This window comes from Nilaparvata lugens, chromosome 3, assembly GCF_014356525.2.
Source record: "Nilaparvata lugens isolate BPH chromosome 3, ASM1435652v1, whole genome shotgun sequence".
Taxonomy (NCBI): Eukaryota; Metazoa; Arthropoda; class Insecta; order Hemiptera; family Delphacidae; genus Nilaparvata; species Nilaparvata lugens.
In genome coordinates this window covers 77,588,850-77,609,527 of record NC_052506.1, presented here as the reverse complement: position 1 = coordinate 77,609,527, position 20,678 = coordinate 77,588,850, and the positions used below count along the sequence as shown (strand labels likewise).

Sequence of the window (20,678 nt, the reverse complement as noted above, 5' to 3'; positions counted from 1 at the left end):
GACTTGAATCTTAGACCTCACTTCGCTCGGTCAATTAAGCAAAGTAATAATAAAATTTTGGCTCTTGAGTAACTGTTGACCAAGGATATGCTTTTGGCTCTCCTGTAAAATTCATTGTCTGGTTGATATCTGGGTTTTAATATGAAATTACTTTAATAATTTAATTAATAATTGAATAATTGCAGGTGCTGACCAAGTGACAGCTGCTAACATGTGCTATGAGCATACTGCCAACTGGGCTGCAGAGGACGCTAACATCGGCTCAATCGCTCAACAGATGCTCGAAAAGGTAACAACCAAACAAACATTATAAAGTCACGTTATAAAGTTAATGCAAATGATATATAGTTGGAACTTTGGCCACTGGAACTTTTTTCCCGCCTCCGCCGCCTTCAAGATTCCAAATATTTTGTAATGGAGCTTACAGTACGCGGCCCGTAGCTTTGCCTCCGTCACTTTGAAACGGCATATTGGCAAGGTATGGTTCGCGGGGTAATATTCACGGCTTTAAAAAAACATCAGGCTTCAGAGACCCTAGATCCCTAGATGGAGGAAGCTCCCTACACACAGAGATTCTTCATGCATGAGAGTGTTGCAACGTATCACCAACAATAAAAATAGCATGTTGAATGAATGTCAGCTGATAGGCTTCAACTAAAAAATGTCAAGTATAAGCCGGTAGACAAAAGAGATATAATAGGCAGGCCACGGAAAAGGTGGCAATGTTATTACTACCATAAATGGATAAAATTAAAACCAATAATGTAATTGAATTGAATTTTTATTGATAAGATATTAATGAAACTGAATTACATTTATAATATTGAGATATATTAATTTATATCATGTGTTGTGTTGAAAGGACGTAACTCCAAAATTAAAACAAATAATGTAATTGAATTGCATTTTTATTGATAAGATATTAATGAAACTGAATTACATTTATAATATTGATATATATTAATTTATATCATGTGTTGTGTTGAAAGGACGTAACTCCAAAAAGCTCCTTGTGTATCTTTCGGATGCAACACGTTGCTTTTAAGAAGATACAAAAGAGCATATGTTGCTTATGGAGAGATACATTAAAGCTCCTTGTGTATCTGTTTGGATGCAACACGTTGCTTTTAAGAAGATACAAAAGAGCATATGTTGCTTATGGAGAGATACATTAAAGCTCCTTGTGTCTCTTTTTGGATGCAAACGTTGCTTTTAAGAAGATACAAAAGATCATCTGTTGCTTATGGAAAGATACATTTTCAAAAATTCTCAATTATTTTGAACGGGTAGTTTTTATTCTAGTGACCATCCGCCGACAGGCAAACCTACAGGGCCCAGACTGTATAATATACTGTGATAATAAGTAAAATCGCTCACCCTTACTAATTAAAACATATTTTCGTTAATAGGCCTAATAAGCCGGACCTTAATCTATAAATTTTAATACACTTATAAGTTCTAGGCAATTTATCTATATAAATAAAAATCGAACCTAAAATTTTGACTTTCAATAATTTTTTTATGTGTGCACCGAATTTGATGATTTTTTTTAGTTGTGTTTGTCATGTTCAGGACCAGGTTTATGGCCTTTCAAAACAATAATCCGACTTCAGGACTCTTTCCTACGGTCCTTTAAAGTTTACATGTAATCCTTATGGGAGAAGTTTTGCGAGCTGACCCCACACAGAAATAAAAATAAGCTGTTATAATCATTAAGTCATTCAACAGCCGTCGGTAGATAGCAGACAAGAGTGTGTGCTGCTCCATAACTACCCATGTATTTTATTATAAAACAAAATTTTATCCCGACTAGAAACAAAATGACTGTTCTGTATGTAACCAACCAGCAGTGCGGCCTCATGTTGAATACTAACATGCTCCAAAGGCATTGCTTTGTTTCGAATAATTGTGCTGTCTTCGGTGTTCAGAATTTTTAGTAAATTGTTTATTTTGCAGTTGCAAAATTATATATATAAATAAAATGCCGCATCGCGCCTCCTCAGGTGTGCATCCAGAGCTACATGAGATGCATTAAACTATTTGGCGGTACGATGTTCGCCGGGCCAGCTAGTTTAATATAAAAATTCGTGCATTGTGTGTTTTTATCCCATTATTTAATATAATAGACCATCAAACTTCTAGGTTTGATTGCCCATCAGACCCAATAAATGTCCTAGAAACTGGAGCCTGATTCATTTCATACTATTTCATGTTTAATTCATATTTATTTCATGTTTATCTCTCTACACTATTTATTGTACAGAAAATGATTGTCAAGACAATTTTAAATAGACCAATACCCTTCAAAGAGTGCATTCAGTGATCTGAAAGTCATGACTATTGGCCAACTGAATGTGCTTAACATCCTCAAATATTTCAATAGATATAACAACAACTTTTAAAAAAATCAATAGCGAAACACATAAAACAAGATTTAATGAACATAAATTTGAATGCTATGTTTCAAAACTAACTTTAATTCGAAAACAAGTGATTTATATTGCACCAAGAATAATAAATAGTATCCCAAACGATCTCATAAATCAACAAATAATAACGAAGTATATTACATTGAAAATAAAAAACTGGATAATCCAAGAATATTATTTTGATATCAAAATAACATAGCTTCCATTTTGAAGGTCTCTTGTAAAATATTTTTTCACATGTTGTTGAAGGATCCGGTTGATTAGAATTACGTATGTTTAGAAATCCTCGAGTGCAGCATTTATTTTATTTTTATTCTTTATTCATTTTTTTCCTCTCTTAGTATTGGGGCGCTACTCCTACTGGCGGACAAGTTCTCACTTATGCCAGTAGATTTCCACCAAGCTTATGCTATTTGAAGTGTTGAATAATAATATAATGATAATTCTCAATCCATACAGTTTGATTGTGCATTATAACTCTTACTAGTTAGGAATAGAAGTATTAATGCTATTATTGCTCAATTTATTATTTTTCAGTAAGGAATGTTATTTTTTGAATTGATTGTGGTGAATTGCATTTGTGTTTTATAGTTAAATGTTTGTACCTACTTTGTGGAAATGAATTTGAATTTGAATTGTGATCCGGATTTAATACATTTCCTAGAAACCGTACCTTAATTTATTTTATACAATTTTCAGGTACACAAAAAACTGTTGAAAGTGAGTACAACTCATATTCTGTACAAGTACAACCTTGCCCGTCGCGAGTATTTGGATCTAGTGCTGAATCCTTCGATGCTCATCAACTGCCTCTACCATGATCCAGCCATATTGTCCAAGACTGACCCCAAACTCGTACAGGTCCATTGTCCAGGTCAGTTTATCATTTATTTCAACATCAATCGTTTCAAAAATGAATCATTCAAAAGGTAGACTGCCTGTGTGAATGAAATAGCAATAGATTTACAGATAGAAAATAAATTAAAAAATCTGGTGTGGCGCACTCACACAACTTTCCTTGTCGTTATGAAAATTGATCACCTGACGCTAGTGTTCCCGCGCATCTCAAGTCTACTATTCAAAGATTTGAGCTTGCTGTTGACAGGGCAATAACGCTGGAGACACACATGAGGTCTGCTATCTCTTCATAGTGAATGATTTAATAGAATCAACAGTTGCCAACAGTTTGCAATTGAATAATCACATTTTCTCAAATTTCAAGCTTATTTTCAATTTTAGGTGAAAATTTTACTGGACATTAATTGAAGAGATTTACATGCTCAATCTCTTCCACTCGATTTTTTTCTTTTAAATTATATCTGAGACCTGATAATTGGAAATCTAAACTCAAGCTTTGCATAGATGGGGCGGAGCTCCTAAAATTTTTACAGATATGGGACTTGTGGCAGTTGATATAGCTTATCAATTACTATTTTAGGTATAAATTTGATCAAAATCGTTGGAGCAATTTTCGAGAAAATCGCGAAAAACTCTTTTTTTGACAACATTTTTGCCATTTTAGCCGCCATCTTGAATTGCATTTGATCAAAATTGCTCGTGTCGGATCCGTATAGTGTAAGGACCTTAAGTTCCAAATTTCAAGTCATTCCGTTGATTGGGAGATGAGATATCGTGTACACAGACGCACATACACTCATACATACATATATATATATATATATATATATATATATATATATATATATATATAATATATATAAATATAAATATACACGACCTGAAAACTCTGACACCAGACCTGAGCCGGCCAGGTCACACGATATTATTATTATTATTTACTGGTGATATTATTAAAAGTTTTTCGATTTGTATACTATCAAGCTATCAAAATGAAAAAGTTTTCTCAGGAAATCATTTTTTTTTCGGTCATTACTTTTTGAGATATTATGAGTGTCTGAAGTTTAAATTTTTGGGACAGATCGTTTCAAATATCAAATAAATTTGTTTTCAGATATAAATAACGCAGTAGCAGAAATTGAGAAAGCACACCAAACGAACTTAGCTAGTATCAAATTGGAACTTTTGGAGAAATGGTTGGTACCCGACAGCAATATGGATGACTCAATGATCTCCGAATCGAACAACATCAAATCAGTGGCCAAACTCAGTGAAGATGATAATCTAACAAGGTACGCTAATCCAAATCTAAAATTTTATTAAATGGGAGACGCAACTTCTGCTCAACTTTTGTAGAAAATATTTTTAAATATATAATATAGTATAAATATTAAGAGGACATATTGGAGCGGCGAATGTAGAGTGGAAGGTTGAAGAAAGCGGACACAATCATTTAGATCAAACTGTTCTTCCTACTAGTAGAGTGTAACTGAGAGTACCTACTTTATTTATTTATTTATTTATTTATAAGGTTAGCAAAAAAAAATACAAGAATCGGAAAAGAAAAAACAGGCTATTGCCTAAAACTTCTTCAATTTCCTAATTTAGTTTTAAATTGTCCAAATATTATAGGTTATGTCAAAACAACAATGTTACTTTCTCTTATATACTGTGCCTTATGACTGATCCTCAGTCATCTTAATATAGGATGATTATAAAAGGACTTTTCAACTTTGAAAGCACATAAATATAATATACAGAGGTGGGTGAAAAGTCCGAGAACGGCTTAATATCTCATAAACAAAGGTAATTTGACGTTGGGTGTGATTGGGGATCCTACTCAAATTGAAAATACTACTTTACTATGACTTCAAAAATATGGTCCGCCATCTTGGATTCGCCATTTTGAATGCTACTTTATTTTTTAAATAAGAAGGTAGTCATGCGATACATGATTTCGATACGGAATTTCAAGACAAAATGAATGGGAAAAAACCGCACATAAGTCATAGTAAAGTAGTATTCTCAATTTGAGTAGGATCCCCAATCACACCCACCGTCAAATTACCTTTTTTATGAGATATTAAGCCGTTCTCGGACTTTTCACCCAATCTGAATGTGATGGTTTCTTGATCCATTCCCAGCTGCGATGTATTAACACACTTTTTTCTATGTATTTCACTCGACATGCAGTCAAATATTTAAGTAAATAATCAAAATATTTTATTTACTGACTGTAGTACTTTCCACCGTCTAGCGATCATTTTCAGCAGTGCCGACCGGGAATGTTTTGTTGGTTTGGAAGATTTGTAGTTTTTATTATATAATCCAAAAGTTTGTTTGATTTGAAATTGAGCTGTTCATTTAATGGGCCATATGAATAAAGTTGAGCATTTGCTTATACTTCTAAAATATAGAGCATTTGCTTCATTTTCTATGAATAAACGTGAGCAAAACCTTTTGTTCATGCTCATCAAAAAAATAGTTTGAGCATTTGCTCAAAAGTAAAAGCTTTTGCTCAAAATAGTATGAATAAACTAGAAGCAAATGCTTCAAAAAAGGTGAGTCCAGTCTAGAGCAGCCTATCACCTTTTGCTCATAGTAAAATAGCTCAACTAATTCGTATGAGGAAGAGGAAACTATACCAGATACGATCACAACAAATAGTTGAGAACTATAAAACTCTTTTTAGATTCAACCATGATATATATCACCATTATTCCTACAAAAGAATAAATACAAAAGCTACCTTTTATCACAAAATAGGAAATAGGCATTTAAGAAGATGAGAGTGTAGACGATTATAAGAAGGCTATTGATATTATAAGAATGTGCTGAAGATTATTATAGAGATGACATTTTCTCTCGCTATTATTTAAAAATTCTAAACTCAACTAACCTAAAACTCTAATCATAAATAGAAAACAGAGCAGACGACGCAAACATAAGCGGTGCCCCCTACTTGCATATTTAGCGCTTCCGTGAGCTATGAAAGTAAGGCTACAAAACCGAATCAGCTGATGAAAAATCTTTAAAATAATGTGAGCATTTGCTCCAGAGTTCAGGAGCATAAGGTAAGAGTATAAAGGTATAGCTTATTCATATAAAAATGAGCAAATGCTTTTGCTTCTACCTTTTGCTCATGAGCAAAACCTTATGCTCCATGCTCTTGCTCATGAGCATTTGCTCTGGTTTTATTCATATGGGCCAATATGTTGTTTTTATCGAGGATGGTGGCTTTGCAAATTTCGAACTGTTCTGATGTATTTAATTCATATCCATTTCTTTTTACTTTCAGTATTTCACTTTTTACTTTTGATATTTATGTTCTATATGTTGTAATTTTTCAATTGATGTAAATAAATAAATAAAAAATGTTTGTGAACCGTGCACACCTACACAAACATAAATACCAAGCATACTATAGCAGCTTAGTTCATAGATTGCTCTGCAACAAATGTAGCAAAATTTTGAATCTTGCCAAAGATTTGTCAACTTTATAATACTTTTATTTTGAAAATTAACTTGAATAGGCCTAACTATAGTTTTGTAAATAATTTTTACGGATTTCAGAGCCTGCTATTTGCTGAAAAACGAAGATGCAAATTTTGCGTGCAATTATCTGGTGAGCAAAGCCTACACCAATGAGATGCAACCACTAGAAGTGAAACTCAGAGCTCTGCAGTGTCTCATAAATATTATAACACCTCAGCAAATTTTTGAAGCCACCGGTAAAGATCTCAATTCAATAAGGTAAATATTCAACAAATAATATTATCTTCTTTCGTTATTCAAGCTTCCGTCATGAATATTGTTTTATTATATTCTCAAATAATTTATAATTGACCGAGCGAAGTGAGGTATAAGATTCAAGTCGACGGTTTGGCATTTCTCTTAATGTTTGAATGTTTAAATGTTTATATGTTCATATGTTGCGCATTTACAGCGAAACGCGGTAATAGATTTTCATGAAATTTGACAGGTATGTTCCTTTTTTAATTGCGCGTCGACGTATATACAAGGTTTTTGGAAATTTTGCATTTCAAGGATAATAAAAAAGGAAAAAGGAGCCTCCTTCATACGCCAATATTCGAGTAAAAATCAGACTATACAATTATTCATCATAAATCAGCTGACAAGTGATTACACAGATGTGTGGAGAAGCTGTATTCTCATAAGGTCTATAGTTTCAATCAGATACTTGTGGATGATAATACTGCGTGAGGTCTACTGTTCACAGAACTACTAGTGTATATATATATATATATATATATATATATATATATATATATATATATATATATATATATATATGTTATACAGAGTGACACAGGATAACGGGAACTTTCAAAAACGCCATAAAACATTAGTGGAAAGGACAAAAATGATTCTATTCAAACGAATGTAAAGTTCAAGACTTGCGATTTAAGAAATATTATTAATAACATCTATCACTTTTTGACAATTACTTCTTTAAGATGGCTTCCTCCTGCACGAATACACTCTTGAAATCTGTTGAGATTCCTGAACGATTGCTGCAACATTTCAGCTAGGATATTATTAATTTCATTTTGAATTGTCTGTTATGATTCAATCACAGTTATTGGTCAAGTTGTGAAAACGTTTGATTTGAGCTTTACAAACAGAAAATCGCAGGTGGGCAGATCATGGGACCAGGAAACGCAACCTAATCGTGAGATTACACGGTTACTGAACAATACTCACTCGCACAGTTGCCATCGAATGCTGTGCAGAGTGGATTTCGCTTACAATTTCAAGAATAATTTTGAATTAATTAAAAATTAAAACATAAATCAAATCAAATCAAATCAAATTTATTTGCCATAATATCGAAAATACAAATCAAAATAGACAATACAAAGTTTTACACATTAATATAAACAATTTCTATAAGTACATAAAAATAAACTTTGATAATAAAACTTATTATATAGGCGCTGCCTGCAAAACCTCTAAGGTTTGTGTGCTGGCAGCGAGTATCAATAACAAAATACAACACTAACAAATTTATTGAAGTGAAAAAGAAAAAAAGAAATGAACTTGGACCTAATTATTTAAAAAAAGTTGTTAAAAGTACTTCATATGTGTATAAAATGAGCTATGTTTATTGATTTGATCCAGTCTGCTATTTTTTTTTATATTAGTTTTTGTTGTCTTACTTGTAATTAGGTTCGATGGTATTAAATTGATCAACCTATTGCTTATATATGTGAATTGTCTCCGGCATACAGTAAGGTCAGTTCTGTTAATTTGGAAATTGGATTGCATTCGAAAATTATAAGTTCTGATTTGTGGTGTGAATAGGTTTCTGTTTTTAATTATATAAAGTATAATATTTTTCACATAAAGTTGTTTAACTGTTAAGACTGGGAATTCTGTAAAAATAAGATGTGTGGGGTATCGTCTGGGTCGACCAAGGGCAGCTTTTATTATATGTCTCTGAATCAAGGAAATTTTGTTGAAATGTGTGTCCAATGCTCCACCCCAAACCCTAATCCCATACTGAAATACAGACTGAGCATAAGCGAAATATATTAATCTCAAAATAGATAAGTCTCCCAGACCGTTCAATCTGTAAAACTTGTGGATAATATGTTCCAATTTTTGACAAGTCTTATTTATGTGCGTATTCCATTTTAGTTGAGAATCTAATATCACACCTAAGTACTTGGTCTCTCTCACTCTCTCTAATGATTGACATGCACAGTCTCCACCTCCCTCCTGTAAGCCTTCACTATGGTTATAATGATAGGCGCAGCAGTCTGAGTGAATTTTTATTCCGTTACGAAATATGTCTGCAGGTATGGACCTTTCAGATGGTGAGAAAATCATGAAAACACTTTTTCTTATATTTAAAGTTAGAGTGTGGTGATCTAGCCACATCTTAACTTGGGCCAGACCAGATTCTGCCAAACTCCTGACCTCTCGCCAGTTAGATGCTGTAAATATTAGGGCTGTATCATCAGCAAAGGAGATTGCATGACAACCATTCATTTGTATCCTCAAAAGATCATTAATATAGATCAAAAATAAAATCGGCGAGATTACTGTCCCCTGTGGAAGGCCATATTCTGACAGTGTAACTTTACTAGAACCAAGAGTCTGGATTCTTTTACTCAAATAGCTTTTAAATAGCTTCAACACTGGTCCACGGAAACCTATTCTCTCTAATTTGTTCAGAAGGGTATAGTGTGGAATGGTATCATAGGCCTTAGCCAAGTCCAGATACACTGACAATGTTTTTTTATTATTCTGGAAATTATCGGTCACTATTCTAACCAGTTCAGTCATAGCGTCTTCAGTGGATTTACCCTCCTGGAAACCGTACTGATTACCAGCTATAAATTGATATTTTTCTAGATATTTTATAATTCGTACTTTAATTATTTTCTCGAATGTTTTAGATAGGTTACTAATAAGACTTATGGGACGGTAGTTCTCAAGAGCTTTTTTGGCACCTGATTTATACAGAGGGATTATTTTTGCAATTTTGAAATGAGATGGAAAATGGCCTAATTCAAAACATTTGTTGAATATTATCGACAAGGGCTTCGCAATGTATTCTGATATATTTTTTAAGCATATATTTCCTAGTCCATCCACCCCAGGAGAAGAATTAGTTTTTAAATCTTTAATAGTAAGCAATACCTCATCAGAGCTCGTTGAGTACATAAAAAATGAATTTGGAGTGTTAGTCGCATCACAATGTGAATTCTGTGAATGTACCAACTAATTCAAACATAATTCCAAATAATTCAAAACCAACATAATTCAAAATGAAATGCGCAATATCCTAGATGAGATGTTGCAGCGATCAATGAGGAATTGTCAACACAGATTTCAAGAGTGTATTCGTTGAGGAGGAAGCTTAAGATGGCCTGGCTTGTTGGTGTTTAAACGAGACTTATAGCATGCCGCCAGTAACAAGCGGCTATAGTGAGGTCCACGTTATGATGGCAGTGGAGAAAGATAGGAGAACAACGTTGCCGATTCTCAATCTTGTCAATGCCTTCTATAGACGGTAGCTGATACAGGTTTATTGATGTAATATTAACTGTTCATTCTCGTTTAAAATAATCAATTATATTTTATCAAGCAAGAAATTATATTTTTCAATGATTTCATAATCAATATTGATTATTTTGTCAATTAATTATATTTCTACATTGTTAAAAAACGATCTGGTAAAAGAGCAAAGCGACAAAGAGATATCGCTATCCGTTTTGTTGAATGATAGATAAGGATAGCAATATAATTGCTAATAAACACTGCTATTATAACGTGGACCTCACTATAGTTGACCGAGCGAAGTGAGGTATAAGATTCAAGTCGACGGTTTGGCATTTCTCTTAATGTTTATGTTTTTATGTTGCGCATTTACGGCGAAACGCGGTAATAGATTTTCATGAAATTTGACAGGTATGTTCCTTTTTAAATTGCGCGTCGACGTATATACAAGGTTTTTGGAAATTTTGCATTTCAAGGATAATATAAAAGGAAAAAGGAGCCTCCTTCATACGCCAATATTACCGTAATAATCAGACTATTGAATTATTCATCATAAATCACAGCTGTCTAGTGGACTATAATACTACCCGTTCAAAAACATCGAACATCTTGAAAATTGTATCTTTCCATCAACGTTGTACAGTTGCAGCCAGACCTGATAACAGCGTTCACACTCACATTTCGGGACAACACGTCACGGCACGATATAGGACAGAAAGCTCTATGTTTATTTAGGATTTTTTCTAGACATTTTTAATTGATAAATTATTTATTAATTTTTGAGAAAACATAACAACAGGTCAATGTAACTCACTGAGCGTGAGATCTAATGTTCACAGAACTACTAGTTATGGTTGAACAAGTACAGTATTAATTCGGTACATATCAATTCCCTATTATAGTATAGTATATTGTTGAATGATAGATAAGGATAGCAATATAATTGCTAATAAACACTGCCATTATAACGTTTTGTTGAATGATAGATAAGGATAGCAATATAATTGCTAATAAACACTGCCATTATAACGTGGACCTCACTATAGTTATGGTTGAACAAGTACAATATTAATTCGGTACATATCAATTCCCTATTATAGTATAGTATATTGTTGAATGATAGATAAGGATAGCAATATAGCTGATAGCACTGAAGAAAGAGTATACAAGAGAAATGTCTAATGCCAAAGCTTCCTATAACAGTACATTAATAAATAGTAGCAAAAAAAATGTAAGGCTGCTTGGGATCTAATTAAAAGTAGTTGTAACCTGTCGGGTGGAATAAAGCCTATGATATCACCAAATTCTTTTAATATGTACTGTGTCGAATCTGTAGACAAAGTAAAAAGTGACATTGTAAAGCCAAATAAGTCAGCAAAGAACTGTCTTCATAAAGCAAATAATAGGTCAAATGAATCTTTCAAGTGGAAAACTATTGTTGAAGAAGATGTCTTGAGAGCTGCAAAGCATTTAAGTAATTCATATAGTGATCATTATTACAACATGTCTAACAGTTTTTTAAAATCAATAATACCTTTCATTGTGACTCCTCTCACTCTGTGTATTAATAGAATACTGCTAGAGGGTATTTTTCCAGATATTCTTAGAATATCTAAGGTGTGCCCTATATTCAAAAAAAGGAGATAAAGGTAAACCAGAGAGCTACCGACCAGTTTCCTTAGTACCAGTTATATCCAAGATCATAGAGATTCTGATTTGCGAGCAAGTAAATGAATCTTTAGAACGAAAGAAGGTATTATCTGGAGACCAGTGTGGCTTTAGAAAGGGTAAGGCAACAGTAGATGCAGTGGAGAGTCTGGTCTCTGATGTTATTCAGGCCTTTGAGAACAGGTGCTATACCCAGGTCACATTTTGTGACCTGAGTAAAGCATTTGATTGTGTTGACCATTCTGACTTGTTGGAAAAACTTGATTATTATGGATTCAGAGGTGAATCACTTTCACTATTTGGTTCATATTTGAAAGATAGAAAGCAGGGAGTCTGTATTAAGGGTGAGTGGTCTGAACTTGTAAATTTAAAATATGGGGTACCTCAGGGTTCTGTTCTTGGCCCTCTGCTGTTTCTGATAAGTATAAATGACTTGCCTCACAATGTATTGAGTAAAACAGTTTTATATGCTGACGACACAACTTTCTTGAATACCTCAGATAATTTTGCAGAACTCTCAAATCTTGTAAACATTTTATTGGCGGATGCAGAAGTGTGGTTCAGGGCTAATGGTTATCTTTTAAATGAAAGGAAAACTGAAAATGTTATCTTTAGTTTGAGACCTTATGATAAAGAACTCATTGAACACGGTGTAGTTAATAATGTAAAGTTCTTGGGTGTTCATGTTGATCATCAGCTGACATGGTGGAAACATATCGATTATCTGAAAACGAGGCTTTCAAGAGTGGTGTATCTTATAGGACGTCTGAGAAATTGTGTTACAGCAAACTGTGTAAGAATGGCTTATTTCGCCTTTTTTCAGTCGGTTATCAAATACTGCTTACTTTTATGGGGTAACTCTGCTAGGGTTGACGAAATACTCAAGTTACAAAAAAAGGTTGTAAGGATTATGAGCAGTGCAAAGTATTTGAATCATTGCAAGCCTTTATTCGTTAAACTGGAGATAAAAACTATTATTAATCTGTACATTTTTGAATTAGCTGTATACTCTTTGAAAAAAATGCCTTACATTACTCTTAATGAAGACATCCACTCACATAATACACGAAATAAAGCACAAATGAGTTTTCGGTACTGTAGATTGGAAAAGTCACTCAAGAGTCACATAGTAATTAGCAAAAAAGTTTATAATAAGCTATTTGACAGCATTTGTAAATACTCTTATAATCAAAAAGTATTTTTAAGAAAATTGGATGTTTGACTGGTTGAAAATCCTTTCTATAGTATTGAGGAGTTCTTTGAAAATACAAATGTAAACTTTTAGGTTTGAGTAAGAATGCCTGTACTGCTTTTCTAATTTATTGTTTTATATTGTCATGTGCACAAATTTTAATGTGTAATGTTTTAGCTTAGCTCTATGTTACATTGACGTTGTCGATACATGTATTTGTTAATGGCAATAAAAAAATATTTGATTTGATTTTGATTTATAATTGCTAATAAACACTGCTATTATAACGTTTTGTTGAATGATAGAAATATAAGAATAGCATTATAATTGCTAATAAACACTGCCATTATAACGTTTTGTTGAATGATAGAAATATAATGATAGCATTATAATTGCTAATAAACACTGTCATTATAACGTGGCTTTAGCTACACTATAGCTACACGCCTCGTCTAAAACCCCCTTTAACTTGAGATTTTCGTTTAATAATAACTTTGCACATTCTCAATGTTGATGGATATTTTTATATTGCAGAGAGTACATGAAGAGCTTGTGGTTTGTGTATGGCATGGAGCAGCTCGGACTGAACTGCTCTGTGAAGATGTTCGCGGCCCGCAATAAGTCGGAATTAGTCGCCGAAATCCTCAGCCAAAAGTCAGCAGCCAGCGCGATTCTGGCCGCTCACATCTGTCGTGAATACGAACTGCACAATCCTGTCTATTGGAACACAATCTTAAAACTATTCACTGAGTCGTCCATGGTTTTGGTAAGAATCAACTGTTATCTTGCTGTCTAACTTGTAGTTCTGTGAACAGTATCATAGATAAACAATTATAGCATAAGTAGATATCCCATGGTATAGGGCGTTTATGTCGCAACTTTTACTGTTATCTCAAGCTGATAGTTCATGTAATTCTTTCCCGTGGAGCTGTGTGACACTAGTAGTCTCTCATATTGAGCCATATGAATAAAGTTGAGCATTTGCTTATACTTCTAAAATATGCAGCATATTTGCTTCATTTTCTATGAATAAACGTGAGCAAAACCTTTTGCTCATGCTCATCAAAAAAATAGTTTGAGCATTTGCTCAAAAGTAAAAGCTTTTGCTCAAAATAGTATGAATAAACTAGAAGCAAATGCTTCAAAAAAGGTGAGTCCAGTCTAGAGCAGCCTATCACCTTTTGCTCATAGTAAAATGGCTCAACTAATTCGTATGAGGAAGAGGAAACTATACCAGATACGATCACAACCAATAGTTGAGAACTACAAAACTCTTTTTAGATTCAACCATGATACATATCACCATTATCCCTACAAAAGAATAAATACAAAAGATAGCTAATTTATACCTGTTATAAAGATAGCCATCACAAAATAGGAAATAGGTATTTAAGAAGATGAAAGTGTAGACGATGATAAGAAGGCTATTGATATTATAAGAATATGCTGAAGATTATTATAGAGATGACATTTTTTCACGCTATTATTTCAAAATTCTAAACTCAACTAACCTGAAACTCTATTCATAAATAGAAAACGGAGCAGACGACGCAAACACAAGCGGTGCAACCTATTTGCATACTTAGCGCTTCCGTGAGCTATAAAAACAAACTAAGGCTACAAAAGCGAATCAGCTGATGAAAAATCTCTAAAATACGTGAGCATTTGCTCCAGAGTTCAGAAGCATAAGGTAAGAGTAAAAGGTAAAGCTTATTCATATAAAAATGAGCAAATGCTCTTGCTTCTACCTTTTGCTCATGAGCAAAACCTTATGCTTCATGCTCTTGCTCATGAGCATTTGCTCTGGTTTTATTCATATGGGCCATTGTGCCGTTCATGCACTCTCACCCCAACAAAACAGTAAAATTCAACAACAATCAACAGTAATCGGCTTGAGATAACAGTAAAAGTTGCGACATAAACGCCCTATACCATGGGATATCTACTTATGCTATTGTTTCTCTATGACAGTATAGACCTCGCGCAGTATTATAAAACAACAGCCTCCTCTTGTGCAGTCCATCAGAGTAAGACTCAACTCACACTGACGCGACTCAGGTCGACAAGAGTCTCGACTCTAGTCGAGAGCATGTGTTTCAAATGGTGACGTCGCGGAGACTAGAATCGACTGGTCTGAGTGATACCATTTTACACATGCTCTAGACTAGAGTCGAGTCTGAGTTGAGAGTAAGTGTGAGTTGAGCCTAAATCCTCTGTCACACAGAGTGTCTGTATGACGTGACGGCTAATGGCTGTTGGGGTTGGTGTATCAAAAATGCTAACATCAAAAGCTAATCTCCTTCAAGACATACTGGCAACAGGCATCCCGAGTTGAAAGCAAAGAAAGTTCGAGAGAAAATACTATGTTATCTCAGTTATTAATTGCATGCGTCATTCCATGAAATCAATAATGCACACGACAGCTGATTTTTTACCAAGTTACATTGAGATATTAATTGCATGCGTCATTGCATGCACTTTATAATCCAATTATTATGATTTATGATGAATAATTCTATAGTCTGATTTTTACGGATAAATTATGTTTGGTCTATAATATAAAAATCTGGTGTGGCGCACTCACACAACTTTCCTTGCCGTTATGAAAATTGATCAACTAACGCTAGTGTTCCCGCGCAACTCAAGTCCACTATTTAAAGATCTAAGCCAGCTGGTGACAGGACAATAACGCTGCAGACACACGAAGTCTGCTATCTCTTCATAGTGAATGATTTAATAGAATCAACAGTTGCCAACAGTTTGCAATTTAATAATTTTATTTTCTCGAACTTCGAGCTTATTTTCAATTTTAGGTAAAAATGTTACTGAACATTAATTGAAGAGATTTTCATGCTCAATCTTTTCCACTTGAAATTTTTTGTTTAAACTGTATCTGAAGCCTGATAATTGGGAATCTAAAATCAAACTTTGCATAGATGGGGGTGGCGGAGCTCCTGAAATTTTACAGATATGGGACTTGTGGTAGTTGATAGAGCTTATCAATGACTTCTTTAGGTATAAATTTGATCAAAATCGTTGGAGCAGTTTTTGAGAAAATCGCGAAAAATCCTGTTTTTGACAACATTTTCTCCATTTTAGCCGCCATCTTGAATTGCATTTGATCGAAATTGTTCGTGTCGGATCCTCATAGTGTGAGGACCTTAAGTTCCAAATTTCAAGTCATTCCGTTGATTGGGAGATGAGATATCGTGTACACAGACGCACATACACTCATACACACACACACACACACACACACACACACACACACAACACACACACACACACACACACACACACACACACACACACAAAACCACTTTTTGGCCTCAGAAGACCTTGAAACGTATAGAAATTCAGGTAATAGGGCAAGGAAAGTAATAAAGGAAAAAACACGTACGGTACTCTAGGTTTTTAACAATCATCAATTTATATTAATAAGAACAGTTGTTACCCGTGCTCCGAATGGGTCTGTTAAAATCACAAAGATTGAATTTAGTTAATAGATCTATGCTGATCATTAAAGTTGTTACATTCCAACATGGAGCTAATAATAATAATATTCGTATGGCTTTTTTTGGTGGGGAGTCCCTGACGGAAGTTGCACCTCGCCTGAATATATCATTTAGGCCGTCAATGGGCCTTACGACTGTCATACTCCAGCCGGGAACTATAGTCTAACGTGCCCATCCAATGATAACACGCGAGTGATTTGTTCAAAAACCTTTTTGAACTAATCTTCAACAAATAGACAGCATCCTCTACATAAACCCCCACAGTTGAAAGCACATTCTATCATGATCAACTCTCATTTTTTATTTATATTTATTAATTTTCTTGTTATTTATTTATCAATTTGTTGACAGGTGGAGCATTTAGAGGAATTCATCTTCAGACTGGGAATCGATTGGTATCTTTTGGATAGAGAAATTTTGTCTTCGGCTTGGAATCGTTTGATTTATTTGCGTTTCTTTCAAGGTAAAGTAAATATATTTTTTTCTTTTTGTGTAATTGAGAAGTTGATATTGTGTTAATTATTCATATTAAGTAAAAAGACTAAGAAATTATCAAAAACCATAGATTTATTGATACTTAGAAAGACCGGTTTCGGTTATTACACCATGTCAATCTCTAATAAACTAAATACAAGAGCAGCAGAATTTATACTATTAGTCAAGGACATGAACGCCTGCCATTGGCCCAGCTAGACAGTCTCCTCCCACTTAACGATGTCTCAAAATGGCGGCTTAAGCAACATGATAACAAAATTTACTTTCAGTACGAAATAAGAACCAAGAAAACAAGTAAAAGATAATAAAACAAATATGTAAATATAAAAACTATTGACTAATGTAGGCTATGCTTACAATGTTATGATAAAACTAAATTCGTAGTGTAGTATTGGTTGAAATGAATCTGGTCATTTAAACTATACTGGAAATTAAACTATACTGGGAATTGTCTTTTTATTTAAAATAGTCTTTTTTATATAATCGTTAGGTCATTTAAACTTTACTGGGAATTAAACTATACTGAGAATTGTCTTTTTATTTAAAATGGTATTTTTTATATAATCGTTAGGTCATGTCAGAGGCCCTGAAATTGATCAGATGCGACCTGAAAACTCTGACACCAGACCTGAGCCAGCCAGGTCACTCGATATTATTATTACTTAAAGTAAAGTTTAATGATAAAACAACGTTCTTTTCAGCGCCATGACTAGATTCAATTATGAATAGGATTGATGAGGTCGACTGAGATTTTTGCATGATCAGCTAATCATTAAGTTCTCATTCTGAGCGGTTTAGGATTACTGGGAGTTTTCTTCTCCGACCAAATACCTTCAAATACTCACTTCATCTAAAATAGTATTGAATACAGTAGAACCTTGATAATTCGGACCTCCATAATTCGTGATTCTTTATGTAGTGGAACCTCTATAATTCGTAGTAAAGCAATGTATTTTGATAATTCGAGGGCTGGCTTATCTTTGACCTGTATAATTCGTCGTTTTGACTGCGATAACTCTCTGTAATTTGTAGTTTTCTTCATACATCATAAAAGGTGAAAATAATTCGTCATAGAATTAATCTTTATTATAGAAAATATCACATAGAATCCAGACGAAATCATTGTCTATTGACAAAGTAGTCAGTCCAGTATTATTAGAAACTAGCAGGTAACCCGTGCTCCGCAAGGGTCTGTTTTAAAACTTGACGTAATGAAATCTTGAAGAATTGAAAATGCTTAGTTGCCTACTTATACAGGATGGAAGATTTCGTCTGAATTTCTGTGCTCCTGCTGAAATGAAGCCCTACTGGTATTTGTTGGCTGTTAATTAAGATGTACAATTTAGCGTACTTTATGTAAAATGAACTGAGCAATTGAATAAAACCGTTTCCAGACCTGTAGCTACAGTAATTTTTAAGATATGTGACGAAATACGCGAAACTTGGTCACGAAAAACAAGTTCCTTCAAGGTTTGTAGCAGATTTACTATGTTAAATGTACAATAAACACAAAATATTTTTGAAAAAATAGAGAGCTCAACAGATTTTGTCTCATGCGTTTTGTATGTAATTGAGGATTATTTTTTTGAAGGTGGCATTTGTCTATTATAGACTTATTGTACATCTTCCCTGTATATTATATTCCAGACTAGCCGTCAGGCTCGCTTCGCTCGCCATATCCGTCTAGCCAGGAGGCTCCGCCCCCTGGACCCCTGACTGGATCGTCCAAGAATGAGATCAGCAGGCTCGCTTCGCTCGCCTGCATTTTCCATTTGAGCATTTTTATCATATGTTAGGACAATCCAGTCGGGGGTCCAGACTAAACGTCTGGCTAAACGGATATGGCGAGCGAAGCGAGCCTGACGGCTAGTAATATAATATTCCCAGGATTGAAGTAGCAGTGCCCAATCAATTTTTCCGCGATAAATGCATTCAAATCTTCAACTTGGTGCCAACCTAACAAAGTCAACTCAACTTAATGCCAAGCTGACAAAATTATTAATTTAGTTGCCAGTTAACGACTATTTCGAAGAGGTACTCTATCCAGATTATAGTTCTATAGTAACATATGATATGAAAATTTCAATTATAATTAAGAGATTGGGAGAAAAAGAATATACATGCTAAAATACGAACTTAAAACCCTTAAAAACAACCCTTAGAGTTAAAATATTGCCAAAAGATTTCTTAGTGCGCCTCTAAAGGGCCAACTGAACATATCTACCAAATTTGAACGTTTTTGGTCCGGTAGATTTTTAGTTATGCGAGTGAGTGAGTGAGTGCCATTTCGCTTTTATATATATAGATTTAAGTTTGTTTTTTTGGTCCTTCAATAATATTTCTCTAATATGTAAATATTTCCTATTTTAGTGATTATAATGTGAAATTTTTCTTCTGTTTGGTTTTGAAGCATCTAAATTTTAAAATCTACTTTGTGAAAATAATTAAAAACTGAAAATTTGGTGAAATGAACAACTACAAGACTTGACCAATTTCGGACTATGTGTAACCTTGTCTAAATAAACTCCTCCTCCTCCATAGCCTCTCTATAATTCGTAGTAGAAGCTTGGTCCCGTCAGCTACGAATTATAGAGGTTCTATACTGTAGTTCCAAAGATGCTATACTGAGAAACACAACCCTTTTTTCAAGTGCACTTTTATGCCTCTTCATCTCCTCCACCGTCTAAGAAAATCGTTAATCTTGGCTGAGAAGAATTCTATGGACTTACGAAGTTATTATCGTTCCTGGCTGATAGTTTGCCGCACTTCTCTTAGTAATTCTTTTTTGTAGTCGTTAGAATTTTGAGGAAATACAATGTCGGGCATTTTTGATTCACTAAATTTACAATTTATTGATTTTAAATTCATCTAATATTTTAATATCTATATTTTATTAACAATTAATTTAAATTATATGTTTCAGTTGATGAGCTTTCCGAAGACAAGGATTCTCAAGTGGATAGAATTGTAGAAAACATCAACATATGCCCTTCTCCAGATCTTTTAAATAAGAAATTCATCAAAGAGCAACTGATGAGGTTAAACTCCAAGCATGTTATACTTTATAAGTAATAGCTGCTGTCTAAATGTAATATTTTTGTAATTACAAATAATGTAAACTAAAGCTACGTTTACACCAAAGTTATTAACAAAATATTTATTTTTCTGTCCTTATAGATTATATTAGATTGAACATAACTTATCATACACATGATGTGCATATGTGTTTGTCAAGCTCCGTTCAATCCAATATAATCTATAAGGACGGAAAAATAAACATTTTGTTAATAACTTTGGTGTGAACGTAGCTTAAGTATAAAAGTCTAGAAGTAATTTTTTAATGATGTATGGATGTAATTTTTCAAATGTCTGAATGGAATCTTTTGTTATTAAAAATAATGTAGAACTGAGTCATAATTAGTAATTCAAATAATGTAAGAAATGGTTTATAGAGTAATTTCATAATAATTAAAATTTTGTTAGTAAATCGCA

At 33.7% G+C, this 20,678-nt stretch overlaps 1 protein-coding gene across 1 annotated transcript in view; it reads left to right on the top strand.

Annotated features, from left to right (window-relative positions):
* LOC111044138 (kinetochore-associated protein 1) overlaps window positions 1–20,678 on the top strand; it is a 75,348-nt gene extending 54,670 nt beyond the window's left edge. Inside the window, exons 23-29 of the mRNA XM_039422900.1 lie at window positions 186–289; window positions 3,129–3,303; window positions 4,402–4,579; window positions 6,861–7,040; window positions 13,711–13,942; window positions 17,043–17,154; window positions 20,110–20,678. Of these exons, the coding sequence (XP_039278834.1) occupies window positions 186–289; window positions 3,129–3,303; window positions 4,402–4,579; window positions 6,861–7,040; window positions 13,711–13,942; window positions 17,043–17,154; window positions 20,110–20,258 (1,130 nt within the window). The 3' untranslated portion in view covers window positions 20,259–20,678. The remainder of the gene's footprint in view (window positions 1–185; window positions 290–3,128; window positions 3,304–4,401; window positions 4,580–6,860; window positions 7,041–13,710; window positions 13,943–17,042; window positions 17,155–20,109) is intronic.